The sequence below is a fragment of the Saimiri boliviensis genome, chromosome 1, assembly GCF_048565385.1.
Source record: "Saimiri boliviensis isolate mSaiBol1 chromosome 1, mSaiBol1.pri, whole genome shotgun sequence".
Taxonomy (NCBI): Eukaryota; Metazoa; Chordata; class Mammalia; order Primates; family Cebidae; genus Saimiri; species Saimiri boliviensis.
The window spans coordinates 212,579,486-212,595,071 of NC_133449.1; the positions used below are offsets into that span (position 1 = coordinate 212,579,486).

Here is a 15,586-nt window from a genome sequence, read left to right on the forward strand (position 1 = left end):
GATCAAAACTTGCTTTTAGCATGGAGGTCATTTTAATTAAGACATTTTCCTAAACCTGCTTATAAGACTACTCTTAAAATTTTACAAAGGCTGAGATTATCTTGCTTTTAAAAATATTTATGCCTAAACTATTTCCCTTCTCTTCAATTTGATAGGATTTCTTTGTCTCAAAAACCCTTTAAACACTTGATTTGTTCATCCTATAGACAGCTTTGTATAAAACCAAGGGTTCCTTTTATGGTCCAGACAGCTTAAGGACAGGTAAAGTCAGCATTCCTGAGCATCAGGGTAGCTAGGGGAGTGTTGTAGGTTCACAGGGGTAAGAGATTGCCTCTTTCTTCCACTTCCCTCCACTTAGTTCAAACCTGTAAGTTTAAATGAGGTAAGAACTGTCTCTTAGGAAGGGTTGGGAAAGAAAAGAAAAGAAAGGCTGAGGTGGCCTGAAGACCACTTGAATCATTTCTTCTATAATTACAATCTAATTTTCCAATAAATTGCAAGCATTTCCGGAACCACAGACTTCACTTAAGCCAAACTCTGTCAACTTCACACTGCCACATATGGATGAGGATAAATGAGTTTCTCTTTTCAGGCCCCACTTGTATATACTTTACAGAACTTCATCTGGAAAGTTATTCTTTTCTCTCCTTTTCTCCTTTGTATCACAGCTCATTTAATTTCAATATAATAAAATCCATTAACCATCTAGAAACTAAGGTTTAAATAAGCGATTTTTTCCCATGTTCAGTTATTGCAGCAGATATTCATTATAGCTAAATCAAGAGAACTATTTAGTAGCATAACACCATGGTCCTTCAGAAAAAAATAAACAAATCTACCTATTTTTCATTCCATTATTTTTATCATTCCTTTAGGCATATGCAAAGAATATGCTCACTCTTGGCTGGATAATTCATTCTTTCTTTGTGAAATAGCTGTGGCAGAAGGACCCATAAATAAAATAAAGCCTAGATACCAGGTTTCCTAAACCAGGATTTGCTTTAATGTGTTCAGACTGACAATATCTAGCAAACTCTGATATTTCCAAACTTACCATAACAGGTATAGATCTGGATGTTTAAGAAATTGACATGATTCATCCAGACACATCTGTGGGTTTTCTTTGAAACAGTAGAGCTTTGCTGGCTGTGATAGTTTGCATTTTAAAGAAATTTCATTGCTTTCTCTTGTGTGTCCTAGATAACTTTTATATAACTAAACCATGATTCTCCAGTAGATCAACGGACAACAAATATAAACATATAATTCTCAAAAGAGAAAACACAAAGCAAAAACAGCTAATCAACATATGTTCAGTCTCATTAGTGATGAAAGAAATACAAATTTGAGAAATATGTTGGCTGGGCACAGTGGCTCATGCCTGTAATCCCAGCACTTTGGGACGCTGCCGAGGTGGGCGGATCACGAGGTCAAGAGATGGAGACCATCCTGGTCAACATGGTGAAACCCCATCTCTATTAAAAATACAAAAATTAGCTGGTCATGGTGGCGAGCACCTGTAGTCCCAGCTACTCGGGAGGCTGAGGCAGGAGAATTGCTTGAACCTGGGAGGCAGAGATTGCAGTGAGCCGAGCAGTGAGCCGAGATCACGCCACTGTACTCCAGTCTGGTGTCTGGCAACAGAATAAGACTTTGTCTCAAAAAAAAAAAAAAAAAAAAAAAAGAAAGAAAAAAGAAAAGAAAAGAAAAAGAAAAAGAAAATAAAAAAATGAAATATGTTATAGTGACTTACCTCCTTATTGACATGAGCAAAGGGAAAAAGCAACAGGAATAGCAAAGACTGGCTAGAGAGCAGTGAGATGGGCCCTGGCACCTACTGAGGAAGGACAGGGAGGGGTGGATTCCCTGGATTCTGTAAGGCTGCAAGAACTGGAGACGTGCTCAGGTTACCTTAGGCAGCAGCATCTTGTGAAATAAATGCCTGAGAGACGGAAAATGGGAATCATGTGATCGGTACTCTGGTGCCTAGAATGTTCTTCAGGATCCACAGTTCTAGAAGTCCAAGAGCAGTTGTGGTCACTCAATTGCTTGAGTTCTTCCTACAGAATCTGGCATCCCTTGCTCTCTCCCATGGTGCACTGTCATATGGTAATACAAGACTCTCTCTGAAGCCTGACTCCAACTGGCTAAATCAAAAAGGAAAGCACTGGTCCTCTTGAATGGAAAGTCCAAGGATAGGGCTTGCGCAGGACAGCCGGAGCTGAGGGTTTTAGTGGGAGTATTCTCTGTCTCTGTCAGCCCTGCTATTCTTTGAACTAGCTTCACTTTAAAGCACACTCTCTTTATGTGGTGGCCCCTGGTAGGTCACTTAACATCTCAAACCCTGTTTCCTTATTCTAAAAAAAATGGAGCTACTAGCCACCTGCATAAGTACACTGTGAGGATCCTATGAGACATACTATATATAAATGCTTTCAAGCTGCCACATTTCAGAGGACTTTATTAGTTAATATGAGCTCAGCGGCCTGCTTTGGAACAGTCTTTAACATGGCATTTATACCTTCTTCCCTGTTTCTGATTAAGATGGTATTGGTGTTGTTAAGCAGGCCTGCTCTGCAACTTGGCACAGACAGGAGAAAAGTCATCCGCTTTATAAAGAATATCAAGAACGACGGACATTATTATTTTTTTAAATTGGCATTTAAAAGAATTAAGTTCTAGGGCCCTGAGAGCCTGTGAAAGAGTCCCAGGGACCACAGTGTATGTGGAGGGGCCAGGTGGCAGCAGGCAAGGCTGACTGGGTGGAGCTGCCCTGTTTAATCAGAGCAGGCCTGCTTTTGTTTGTTTTCTGCACCATGATTCTGGGCGAGATTTTACATCAAAAAGGAGAGTGGTAATATGATTAAAAGAGGAGTACCTTTGGCATCAAAACAGGAGAAATGAGCCAAATGCTGACATTAATTGACTAAAAGCTAATGAAAGCAGAACTGAATCAATTACAGCAAAATTGAACATTACTTGACAATATTTAGAATTCAATATTTTTTAAGTAATAGCTCAAAGTGGTACATGTTTCACTGGCCTAGACCTAAGAAGGACCTCCCTCATTCCCCTCATTCCTCTAGCTCACCTCGGAGGCTAAGGACGCTGAGAAGCCTCTGCAATGGACCAGCTCAACTGGCCAACCAGCCTTCCTACACTATATGGTTCACAATATTATTAGTGTTTACCAACCCCTCCTTGTTCTAGCTGATGCAATGTGAGAAGTAGTGTGTGTTCAGCATTCAGGTGGTAAAAAGGCAATGCAGTGTGGGGGTGAAATCCTGCAAGAGCCGAGGCAAGGGCCTGAAGCCTCAGCATGTTCTCCCATAAACAGAGAATTAGAAAAGAATTAGGATATCGTTACATAGTTATTCCTATATATAATCATAATCACATAGCTATTCACGTATAATCATTAATATATACATATATATAATCATATAATCTTTAATAAGTCTTAGGTCAAGAAGTGTGGGACTGACGTGGCATTGGAAAAGAGGTGACTCTAAGACAAGATGCTCTAAGTCCTCTGTCACGCCCACATAAGGGCTGCTGGAGGACGCCTTGGCTGTGCGACTGTGCCAGCGCTGTGAAAGCGCCCACTGTTTGGCCAGCTAGGGAACGAGACATCCAAGATGGCTGAGAGGTCTCCTTCCTCAGGGAGTGAGGAGAAGACTCCGCTTCTCCAAGCTCTTGTGGTAGTCCTGATGGCTGTCAGGGAGGCCCGCAGACATCGGGGGACTTAGCTGTCGGTATGCGGGGCTGTGCTTCAGGGGTCACATTCCATGTCTACTTTCAAGTTCTGCTTCTGCACCTGGTTCCTCTTTTTCTTACAAGATAAGAATTAGTAATAGTAACAGAAGTCTGAGTGACCTTGTTATTTCTTGACAAGTATGAAGAAAGTGCTGACACCTTAGGTTTCCTCCTCACCTTCGCTTCTTCAAAGTCTTGGGCCCCTGTCTCCAAGGCACGTGATTTACCTGACCCTATCACTGACAGCCATTACCTCATCCTACCTGCCCTTCCCCCTGCTTTGTACTCAATAAAAGTCAGAGTGTCCAGGCACTCAGGGCCACGGCTGGACTCCGTGCTTTGGTTGGCAGTGGACCCCTGGGCCCAAACTCTGTTTTCTCTTTCTTTGTGTCTTGTGTCTTTGATTTCCACAGTTTCTCGTCTCCATACCAGCAGACAGGGACTCACAGGACCCTGTAGGGCTGAACCCTACAATGCATTCTACTCAGGACTTTCTTTTTCTTGCCATGGTGATCTGCAAGGCTAAAGGTGATAAGCCTGTGTCCCCTGAGTCCTGGGTGGCTGTGCAGGGTAGACCCCCCTGCCTAACCATGAGCTAGAAATACAGCTTTGTGTCCTTAAACTACAGATATTTTGTAACTTTGTTACAACAGCATAATCTAGTACCCTCTGAAAGGGGATTTCGAGACTGTAGGAAGGTTTTTCAGGATGCGAAATTCACAGAGGCCAGCTGCAGAAGTAAAGCTAGAATCACTGAGAGTGCCATGGAGGTGAGGCCAAGAGGAGGATGGAGTGAGTAACAGCTAGCTGAGGAAGGGGTGCGATTTAATGGAAAAAACATGGACTTTGGAGTCAAATATACCCTTGGAGGGTCCAAACAGGTTTTGCTATTTTCTCTTGGACTCTGAGCAAGTTGCCAACCTGTCTCATTTTTCTCATTTATAAAGCATAATACCTATGTTACAGGGTTGCTAAAAAGCTCAAATTACACACACACACACACACACACACACACACACACACACACGGCTAGCATGTGGCAGTACGTAACAGTTGGTAGGGAATTAATAAAATAAACCTAGCTACCCTTTCTCTCTGTTCCCTTCCTTCTAACCATTTCTAAGCTTGGTAATTGGCTGTTTTGCTCTCCCAAGCTGTACCACTAGGACTCCTTAAAGTCCTTACTCCAAGGTCTGCCTCCTCTACATCCCTGCTAGGGCTTTGAAACTAGAAGTGAATGGTGCCAAATTTTCTGGCTTATCACTCTACAAAGTGCACTTCAACCCTAAAGATGAAATCATGTCCAGGGTGACGGGCTAAAGTCTGAGACAGGGCGAACTTTTGAGGAAACAGCATGGAGGGAGTGGTGCTGTTAGCTCTCTCCTTGCACACACTTTAGTTCCTTCCTGCCCACATCCATTCAGGGCATTGCCCTGTTCTTCTTCTCAGCTGTCTTCTGTATTAACCTCCAGCCTGTTGGGTGCATTCACTTTGCTAGACTGACTTTCAATATGTATTAAAAAAACAAAAACAAAAACAAAAACAACTTTACTAGAAACAAAAGGGAAATCATCATATTCAAAAATATGATAACAAAAGCAAAGAAGTGCATGCATTTACTGGACAAAGAGTTCTCATCTTGAGTAAACTGGGAGCACTCAGAGGCCTGGAGGTCTTGGAGGCTACACGCTATCCACTGATACCTCCTGCCAAATTCTGAACATGCAGAAACTACCAGATCTCAGAGCCCTCGTTTCCTGTTGAATTTTAGTGAAAAAACTTCCCTGGATCCCACCATTGTTGAGTCTTGGAACAGGGTGTTCATCTTTATATTATAAAATGTCCTTGATTAGCGAGAATAGGCAGAACAAAATATTATATTTTTCAAAAGGAAACATGAGATTGAAAATAAAAATAAGAAATACTGTTCCAGTGACTTGAAATCCCAAGTTCTCAAAGGAAAGAAGGCCAATAAAGAAGTGGGAGAAGAAAGTCTGAGAACCGCTTAAAAAGGGTCCTGTTCCCACTGGGACCATGGTCCACTCACTAAATTGTCAGAAGCGTTGGAACCAGAGCAACTCCAACTCGAATAGGACCGAGTAAAATAAGGCTGAGACCTACTGGGTTACACTCCCAGGAGGTTAGACATTGTAAGTCGCAGAATGAGATAGGAGGTAGGCACAAGATATACAGGTCGTGAAGATCTTGCTCATAAAACAGGCTGCAGTAAGGAAGCTGGTCAAAACTCACCAAAACCAGGATGGCAATGAGAGTGACCTCTGGTCCTCATGGCTACGCCCACACCAGCTCCATGACAGTTTACAAATGGCCTGGCAACGTCAGGAAGCTACCCTATATGGTCTAAAAAGGAGAGGCATGGATAATTCACCCCTTGTATAGGGCCCAGCCCTATAGGATCCAGTGAGTTCCTCCCTGCTGGTGTGGAGATGAGAAACTGGAAATAAAGAATCAGGACACAGAGATAGAGAAAAGAGAGTTTGGGCCCAGGGGTCCACTGCTACCCAAAACGCAGAGACCAGCAGTTTGTACTCTGACTTTTATTGAGTACAAAGCAGGGGGAAGGGCAGGTAGGATGAGGTAATGGCTGTCAGTGATAGGGTCAGGTAAATCACGTGTCTTAAGAGACAGGGGCCCAAGACTTTGAAGAAGCGAAGGTGAGGAGGAAACCTAAGGTGTCAGCACTTTCTTCATACTTGTCAAGAAATAACAAGGTCACTCAGACTCTGTTACTATTACTAATCCTTATCTTGTAAGAAAAAGAGGAACCAGGTGCAGAAGCAGAACTTGAAAGTAGACATGGAATGTGACCCCTGAAGCACAGCCCCGCATACCGACAGCTAAGTCCCCCGATGTCTGCGGGCCTCCCTGACAGCCATCAGGACTACCACAAGAGCTTGGAGAAACAAAGTTTTCTCCTAACTCCCCCGACTAAAGAGACGTCTCGGCCAACTCGGAAGTCTCCTTCCTTAGATGGCTAAATAGCGGGCACTTTCACAGCGCTGGCACAGTCGCACAGCCAAGGCGTCCTCCAGCAGCCCTTATGTGGGCGTGACAGAGGACTTAGAGCATCTTGTCTTAGGGTTACCTCTTTTCCAATGCCACGTCAGTCCCATACTTCTTGACCTGAGACTTATTAGTAAGAATAAAGACTATAGGATTATAGATGTATATATTTATGATTACATATGAATAGCTAGGTGATTATATATGATTATATATAGGAATATTTCTAATTCTTATCTATGTTTATATGAGAACATGCTGGGGCTTCAGGCCCTTGCCTTGGCTCTTGCGGGATTTTCCCCCCAACACCCTTGTTTAGTATATGATCAAGAAATAACCCTAAAAACGGACAACCAATGGCCCTTGGGAGTGCGCTGCCTGTGAGTAGCCATTCTTTTATTCCTTCATTTTCTTAATTACTTGCTTTCACTTCACTCCATGGAATCCCCTCAAATTCTTTCCTGCAAAATCTAAGAACAGTCTCTTGGGGTCTGGATTGAGGCCCCTTTCTGGTAATGAACTTGCAGCATTTGGCGTTTTAATGTTTGTGTTTCCTTGGTTTTGATACCTCGTTTACTCTCAACTGTTTAAGGATGGACTTTTTGGCCATTTTATGCAGCTTTAATTGTTCTTAGGGGAGTGAAGAAATGGCCATTTACTTTGAAAAATAGAGGTAACGTGTTGATGAGGGAAACAGCCAATTCTTAGGGTACAGTGCCCCTTGGTAGTGCAGGAAAGTTCTGGGGGCCACGTCTAACCCGCCCTCCTCCGCTACAGTACTTCCCACTGTAGTCAGTCTCTCCCGAAGTCCCAGAGGGTGCAGCATTTTGCCGCAACAGAGTACTTCTGGGGGCCAGGCTCGGTGGCTCACGCCTGTAATTCCAGCACTTTGGGGGGCAAGGCGGGTGGATCACGAGGTCAGGAGTTTGAGACCCGCCTGACCAACTGATTCCATCAGTATGGTGAAACCCCCTCTCTACTAAAAATACAAAAATTAGTGGGGCGTGGTAGTATGCGCCCGTAACCCCAGCTACTCCGGAGGCTGACGCAGGCGAATCGCTTGAACCCGGCAGGTGGAGGCTGCGGTGAGCTAAGATCGCGCCACTGCACTCTAGCCTTGGCGAGAGAGCCAGACTCTGCCTCAAACCAACCAACCAACCAACCAACCAACCAACCAACCAACCAACCAACCAAACACCCACGCACCCACCCACCAGAGTACTTCTGGGTTCCTGTTTCTTTAGGAGGCGGACCAAGAGCTCTCAGCCCATTTGCAGGGGCGGGGTGACGGACACCTAGCAGGTCCAATGGGCATCGAGCGCGTCTAGGCTTGGCGGACTGTGAGCGCCAGCCTGGCCTCGGTCTCCAACTTGAGCACTGGCCCTTTGCTGCATGTCCCTGGCGCTCGTAACGATAAACAATTAAAAAAAAAAAAAAAAAAAAAAAAGACAAAAACAGGAACCATCTCAAAACACACACACACACACACACACGGATCCGCGTTCAGAAAGGCGTGCAACTCCCCGCCTCATCCCCCACCTCGCATCCTGCAGCTTCCCGGGCGGGCAGCGCCCATTTACCAATTCCCTTCCTGGGAGCTGCGGCCTCTCTGGCTCGGCCCCACTCCGGGTTACCCTCTCCCCAGCTCCCGCCTTAGCCAGGGGCTTTCCCGCTAGCAGCTAGGGCTCCGGTCGAAGCGCCGCTCCACGCCCTCCGGCCGCTCTCCGGGCTCCACTTTCACTTTCGGTCCGGGGCGGCGAGGCTTGCGGCGGTGGCAGCGGCGGCGCGAAGGTGACCCCGGCCCCAGACCCCCAGGTACAGCGCGCTCGAGCCGAGGGGAGGGGACTGCGGGCCGGGAGGAGAGCGCGACACCCGCCTTTTCCCTGAGGCCGCGGGAGAGGCCTGAAGGTCTGAAGGCCTGGGGCGCCGCAGGAGGGAGGCAGGGCGCGGGAAGGGCGCGGGGGAGTGGCTGGCTAGGCCCAGGTCTGCGGGGTGCCCGGCGGGTCTGCCAGGTGTCTGGCTGGTCGGCGGCGGGCCCACCCCTGCCGGTCCGGGTCCCGGTCCCTGTCCCTCCGGGCGCGTGGCCGGCGCGCCTGCTCCGCGGGCCTCCCCGCTGTTCGCCCTCGGCGCTCCGCCTAGCTCCTGGCTGCCTGCCAGCCCTGCAGGCCTCCAGCTCGCGCGGGGCGGGCGGCAGGGGCAGGCCGAGGAGGGCACCTGTCCGGAGCTGCCAGAGAAACCCAGAGGCTTTGTGTTAACGACTCGGTGGGGTGGAATGCGCGGGCCGCGTGTGTCCTCAAGGTCACTTCGCTCCCCGCCTCCCCTGTTCTGGTTTGGCAGTTCTCTCTCTCCCCTTCGCTCTGGCTGGGTTTATTCAGGTAAAGCTGCCCTTTTGACGCAAATTAAAAGTTTCCTATCTGGGTGCCTCACTGGCCAGGTGGGCCCGAAAGTTAATTTCATGAGGGGGCGGGGAAGAGCACACACTCTCTTACGCTTTTGGATTTCTTTGTATAGATTAGGTTCAGAAAGAAATTATCTGGGGCCGGGCGCGGTGGCTCACGCCTGTAATCCTAGCACTTTGGGAGGCCGAGGTGGGTGGATCACGAAGTCAAGCTATTGAGACCATCCTGGTCAACATGGTGAAACCCCGTCTCTACTGAAAATACAAAAAATTAGCTGGGCATGGTGGCGCGTGCCTGTAATTCCAGCTACTCAGGAGGTCGAGGCAGGAGAATGGAGAATTGCCTGAACCCAGGAGGCGGAGGTTGCGGTGAGCCGAGATTGCGCCATTGCACTCTAACCTGGGTAACGAGTGAAACTCCGTCTCAAAAAAAAAAGAAATTACTTGTTTGCTATTAAACACCTAGAGTATTTGTCTCAATTCAGGACATGGTCAACTAACAAAACAAAACAAAAAACTTTAACGTTGGGCAAAGTTGTCTCTTCCCTAAAGATTTGGAATTATACTAAGGAGCACATTTTCAGGTGGGGCCTAAATGGAAACATTCTAGTTTTTTTTGTTTTGTTTTGTTTTCTTCAAATTCAATCCAGCATTTTTATTCGTTACCAACAGTGCTTGTTAATTTCATTATTCAGAAAACTTTGGAAGTACCTCCATGGTGGTGACCTATTTCATATCCTATAGTGCCCCAATAAAAGGAAGGGTGAAATAACCCAACCAGTTGCCCCTGACTTCCTTGGTGATTGGGAAAGGTTGGAATCACCTCACGCAGCTCAAATAACGTTCCTAAAATATCCTGAACTCTTCCTTGCTGTGAAGTAATTGACTGTGACAATTGACTGTTTGATCAGAGGCCAAAGGACAATCATTTTTAAACCTTTAAAGGAATATAGTCAAGTACAGAAAAGTCCTTTAAAACCCCTGTTTGCAGGCTCTAAACCTGCCTGCTTGATATTTCTCCTTAAATACCTCATGGACATCACAAATTAAACATATTAAAAAATGAACTCAAGATTTCTTCTCCTCCCGTTTAAATCTGTTCCACCTCTAGGCTGCTCCATCTCAATAAAGAGCACCTGTGACTATCCAGATGTTAATTCAAGAAACCTGGCAGTCATCCTTGATCGTTTTCTCCCTCATCCCGGACTTCCAATCCACTGCAGATGTGGATGTTGAATCCTTCTATAATGTATTCTCTCTCTCCTATCTCCCCTCTCTCAGCATCACCCCAGCACAAGCCACAAGCCTACTTTATCTGGACTACTAACTGGCCTCTTGGCCTTTACTCTTGCTTCCTTTCAGTCTTCCATTTTTTACACAGCAACTGGGTTGATTTTCTTGCAACGTGAAAGAAACCCTAAGACCTCCTAGCTCAAAACTCTTCCAGCAGCTCCTCATTGCACTTAGGATGCCATCTGAAATCCTTAACCTGCATTTAAGGCTGTGTGATACTCTGGCCCCTGCCTGCGTCTCCTGTTGCATCTTTGCCTTGAACTTGTGTTTCAAGTTCACTGGCTTTCATAACCAGTGCTTTCTGCTGCCTCTGAGCCTGCAAAATGCTTGCTGTTCTCCCTACTTAGAACATGCTCCCTGTCCCTCTTTTCTCAGTTAACTTGTGTCTGTCCTTTAAGTCTCAGCTAAAATATTCTCAGAGAATGCCCAGTGGAAATTAGTCTGCTGTTATTCTCTTCTGGTATATGTGTGTTTTCCTTTATATCTCTAATCACAATTAGTTGCTGTATAAATTCTTGTGTAAACTTCTTAAAACTCCCGCGTCTGATTTTAAGTTCTTTGAGATCAGGGACCTGTGCTGCCTTGTACTGCTAATACCCAGAAAAAACCCTCCCACATAATAGTCTCTCAATGAGTATTTGTGGAATGAATGATTGAAAATGTTTTAACTCATTTAATCTTTACTACAATCTTGTGAGAGAGGTATTATTATTATTATTTCATTTCACACATGAAGAAGATGAAAATGGGATTAAATAACTTGCACAGCAGGTGGCAGAGCAAGAACTCAAAGCCAGGTATTCTGGCTGTAAGCCTAATATGTATGTTACTGTATCTTTATAATTTTGCATGTATATGTATGTATGTGTATATCTACTGTGTGTGTGTGTGTGTGTGTGTGTAACCATATTTGTAGAAAAAATATCAGAGACTACTACTTGGCATTCTAAATAAAACTGTGCATTGTGAGTCTTGATAACATGCAAAGGAAAAATGAGTAGAGCACCACATAGTAAATCAGAAAGTAAAAGCAGAAGTTTAAAAAGCGATCTTAGACAGGATGCAGTGGCTCACATCTGTAATCCCAGTACGATGGGAGTTGGGGCAGTAGATCACCTGAGCTCAGGAGTTTGAGACCAGACTGGCCAACTGGTAAAACCCTGTCTCTACTAAGAATACAAAAATTAGCCGGGCTTGGTGGCCATAGCTGTAATCCCAGCTACTTGGGAGACTGAGGCATGAGAATTCCTTGAACCCTGGAGGGAGAGGTTGCAGTGAGCTGAGGTTGTACCACCGCACTCCAGTTTGGGTGACAGAGTGAGACTCCGTCTTGAAACAAAAGAAAATAAAATAAATCGAAGAGATCTTGATGAAGCTGAAAAAGCAGGGAGTTTATACTCACAGACTTGGATTGCATTCTAACAAGTTGTGTGAACTTGGCAAAGTTACACGAATGTTTCTTTGCTTCGGTTACCCCACCTTGAAATGAGAATAATAGGCTATTAGAGAGACTGAGCATGTGCAAAGTGCCTGACACTTTGGAGGAGCTTAATAAATATTAGTTCTTTTTCCTCCTTGGCTTTTATTCCTTTAAGTGTTAGTAGAGTTTAACTTCAAAGAGAATTGTACTTCTCTTGGGAAGAGCTGCTGATGTTGAGTAGACTACTGTTTTTGAGAGCTTTCTTTTTTTTTAACTGCATCCCTTTCAGAAAATTGTTAGTAAAACCAGACCCTAGGAGACCAGCTAGAACTATGAAATGCTGTGTTTCAAACTGGAACACTTACTATTGGAAGTAAAGCCAAACAAGAACAAATGTTTCAGGAGAAGAGCTAAACACATTGCATGATCACAGAATCTTGGATGTACCCTACTGTTGGGAATTAATAGGAGAATTTATCAGCGAAGCCCTTTATTCACTACATAGAGTTTTTACCATAGCAAAATGTTTTTTATTTTTATTTATTTATTTATTTATTTATTTATTTATTTATTTTAACCAAGCCCCATTCATGCACTGCATCCTCCGTGAGGCACAACTGTTTCTCTTTGGCCCCGGCATGGACCCAACCCTGCAAAGCCTCTGATACCAAGTCTCAGTACCAACCCCTTTGGCAGCCCATCAGCCTTTCTGTCAGCTCAGAACCAATTGGAATTTCTGGATCTTCTCTGGGGCTGTTGGAGATCGCTTAGAGTCCTTACATGCTTGAATCTGCCACCTTCACAGAGCCCTCTGGATCCCATCTTGGGGCAAGAGCAGTGCTCATTAAGCTGTTGCTGCCAGTAATTCCATATGGAAAGCAGAAAGCAAGTTCCATTTACTCTGTAGTTCCCCAACTAAAAAGGAAAAAAAAAGTCCTCTCTGCTCACACTTCCTGTCTCATCTGGGTGGTGCCTTTTAAACTGGGATTATGAGATTTCCAAGACTTTTCTTTACTGTGCAGGTATCCTTTCTGTTTAGCCTCCAGATGGCTCCAGAGGTGAGGAGAAGGGAGGTCCCTTGAGCTATGCATTTGGGAAGGTAGCAAGGAAGTGAGGGGTTAAAGAACGTACATCAGCCATTGCCTTGAAGTAATGTCTCATCACATATAGTTGAAGGGGGAAAGCCAGGGTTTGACTGGGATGAACTGTTCAACCTTGGCTTCTCAGTAAAATCTCTGGACAGTTTTTATTTAAAAACAAACAAAAAAACCCAAACCAGAAATCAAACAATCCAAAAAACCATACCCTGATCTTATCACCGTAGATTCCAGTCTAATTGTTGTCAATAAGGACTCAGGCATTGACAATTTTAAAAGCTTCCTAGGTCACATTTACATGCAGCCAGAGTTGAGAAACTTGACATCTCAGAGAAGGAGAATTCCATGTACTGTGAACACTTCGAGGGATCCACATTGTAGGGTTGCTGCTTTTCCCAACTGGAGCAAGAGGTGATGGGCCAATCACTTGCATTCACCTGGTAGGGCCCCGCTTGGCAAATGCCCATTAGAAAGGTGTGTTTTTGTATAAGAGAAATAAAAACTAATGTTTGATTCTTGGGGCATGGATTGCCAACTCCCTTAAAATTCGCATTGCTTTTATGTCTGATGGCCATAAAAATGAAGTGCAAAATATGGCCTGAAGCACGACTCCCACATGTTCTTGGCAGAATCTTGGAATTACTCTTTTCCCTGCCTTTCATATAATCATTCTCCGTCAAGTCCTCTGGGAGTTCCCTACTGTCCACATCAATTGCCTGAGCTGCCTGTATGTCCCCAACTTTGTGGCTTAGCTCCTGCCCTGGTTTGCTCTACCTGTGATGCTGTTAATGCTCTCCTTCATTTAGAAATCTAACATATCCTTTCACAGTGAAATGTTTTTGTGTGAAGGCATCCCAAGGAGTCACTGTAGTCAGTCACTCTCTCTCTTTGGAAATATAATTTCGTTCTTCCCAACACCTTTTATTATATTAAAAATATTTTACACTTTCCATATTGTGTTTCATTATTTGTTGCATGAGTGTTTTCTGTCCCTCCAGATTTTGAAGTTTTTGAGGATAGGGGTTCAGTGTCTTGTGTATTATTTTATCCCACACAGGACTCCGCACACTGCGTGTGTATAACAGGCATTCAACACATACTTGGTGGATGCTTGTAAGACAGAGTCTGGGTGACTGATATATTTGTCACAAACTACTGGGAAAATTGAACTCTTTAAGCTCTTCCTGGCTAAATAAATATGTAATTAACTTTGGCATGATGATTTGAGGAAGACACTGATGTTATTAAAGGTTGCTATTACTCACAGGGGCAGTGGAGACCTCGTTCTAGTGGTGGCTGCAGCAGTGGTGGCATTTGATTTCCAGGGCACAACAGTGGCTTTCTACAAGGTCCAGTGTCAGTGGGGAGTGGTAGCTTGGTCAGATGTTCCTCTCATGTGGTTCTGGTTTTGCCTGTTTCATGAGCTTGGTTTCCCAAATAACCTGCAACTCTGTGACCCAATCAGTGAGCCATTCAGGATCCCCTAATGATTCCCTTTCTGCTTACATCAGCCAGAGCTTGCTTGTTCTGTTGCTTACAACCATGAACCCTGACTTGTAGAGTTAACTTAAACTTTAAACATCAGATGATGCTTTCTACTAGGTGTTAATGATTGTTGCTAACCATAAACATCTTTCTTACATTAAACCATAACATAGGGAAGGTCCCTGTATTTTCTGCGAATACTAGGGATACATGCTAAAATTATGTTGTGTCAATAACATTTTAGTGACATGTATTTTTGCTTTTGTACATTTGTTCTACTAGGTAGTTAGAGCAAGAAGATGGTATTTCCGTCCATCAAGTGGTCCCTTGCAACAATATCATTTCTGCTTTCCTCACTGTTGGCTCTCTTAACTGTGTCCACTCCTTCATGGTGTCAGAGCAGTGAAGCATCTCCAACAGGTAGTAATGGGACACCATTTCCTTGGAATAAAATTCGACTTCCTGAGTACATCGTCCCAGTTCATTATGATCTCCTGATCCACGCAAACCTCACGAAGTCTACCTTCTGGGGAACCACAGAGGTAGAAATCACAACCAGTCAGCCCACCAGCACCATCATTCTGCATAGTCACCACCTGCAGATATCTAAGGCCATCCTCAGGAAGGGAGCTGGAGAGAGGCTGTCAGAAGAACCGCTGCAGGTCCTGGAACACCAGGCTCAGGAGCAAATCGTGCTGCTGGCTCCCGAGCCCCTCCTTGTCGGGCTTCCGTACACAGTTGTCATTCACTATGCTGGCAATCTTTCAGAGACTTTCCATGGATTTTACAAAAGCACCTACAGAACCAAGGAAGGGGAACTGAGGTATTTTTTTTTTCTCTTTTTCTTTTGAACTGCAAGTGCTGTCCATGCTAAATTCATTATTTCAGATGGATTGTCTTTTAAAATTCCCTTTGTTGTTGAACTTTTTCTTCAGTTTTGCTTTTGCATCTTCTTTATAGTGTTAAAAATGGCTTTTTCCCTTGCATTTAAATCTCATTTTAAAATTCTGTTTTAAACAATTTTTCCCCCAGGTCTATCAGAGTGAATATCTACTTGTTTATGTAGTTAGATTTCAGAGACATAATAAACATTATTCATTTTCCTGACCTGTG

At 44.5% G+C, this 15,586-nt stretch overlaps 1 protein-coding gene across 2 annotated transcripts in view; it reads left to right on the forward strand.

The window, feature by feature from the left end:
* Positions 1-8,160: 8,160 nt before the first annotated feature.
* ERAP1 (endoplasmic reticulum aminopeptidase 1) overlaps positions 8,161-15,586 on the forward strand; it is a 34,071-nt gene continuing 26,645 nt past the window's right edge. The window contains exons 1-2 of one of the 2 annotated variants that reach the window (XM_010340228.3): positions 8,161-8,595; positions 14,756-15,296. In XM_010340228.3, the coding sequence (XP_010338530.2) occupies positions 14,773-15,296 (524 nt within the window). In that variant the 5' untranslated portion in view covers positions 8,161-8,595; positions 14,756-14,772. Of the gene's footprint in view, positions 8,596-9,031; positions 9,156-14,755; positions 15,297-15,586 lie in introns of those variants that run through there. The other variant, XM_010340232.3, reaches the window with a different exon arrangement.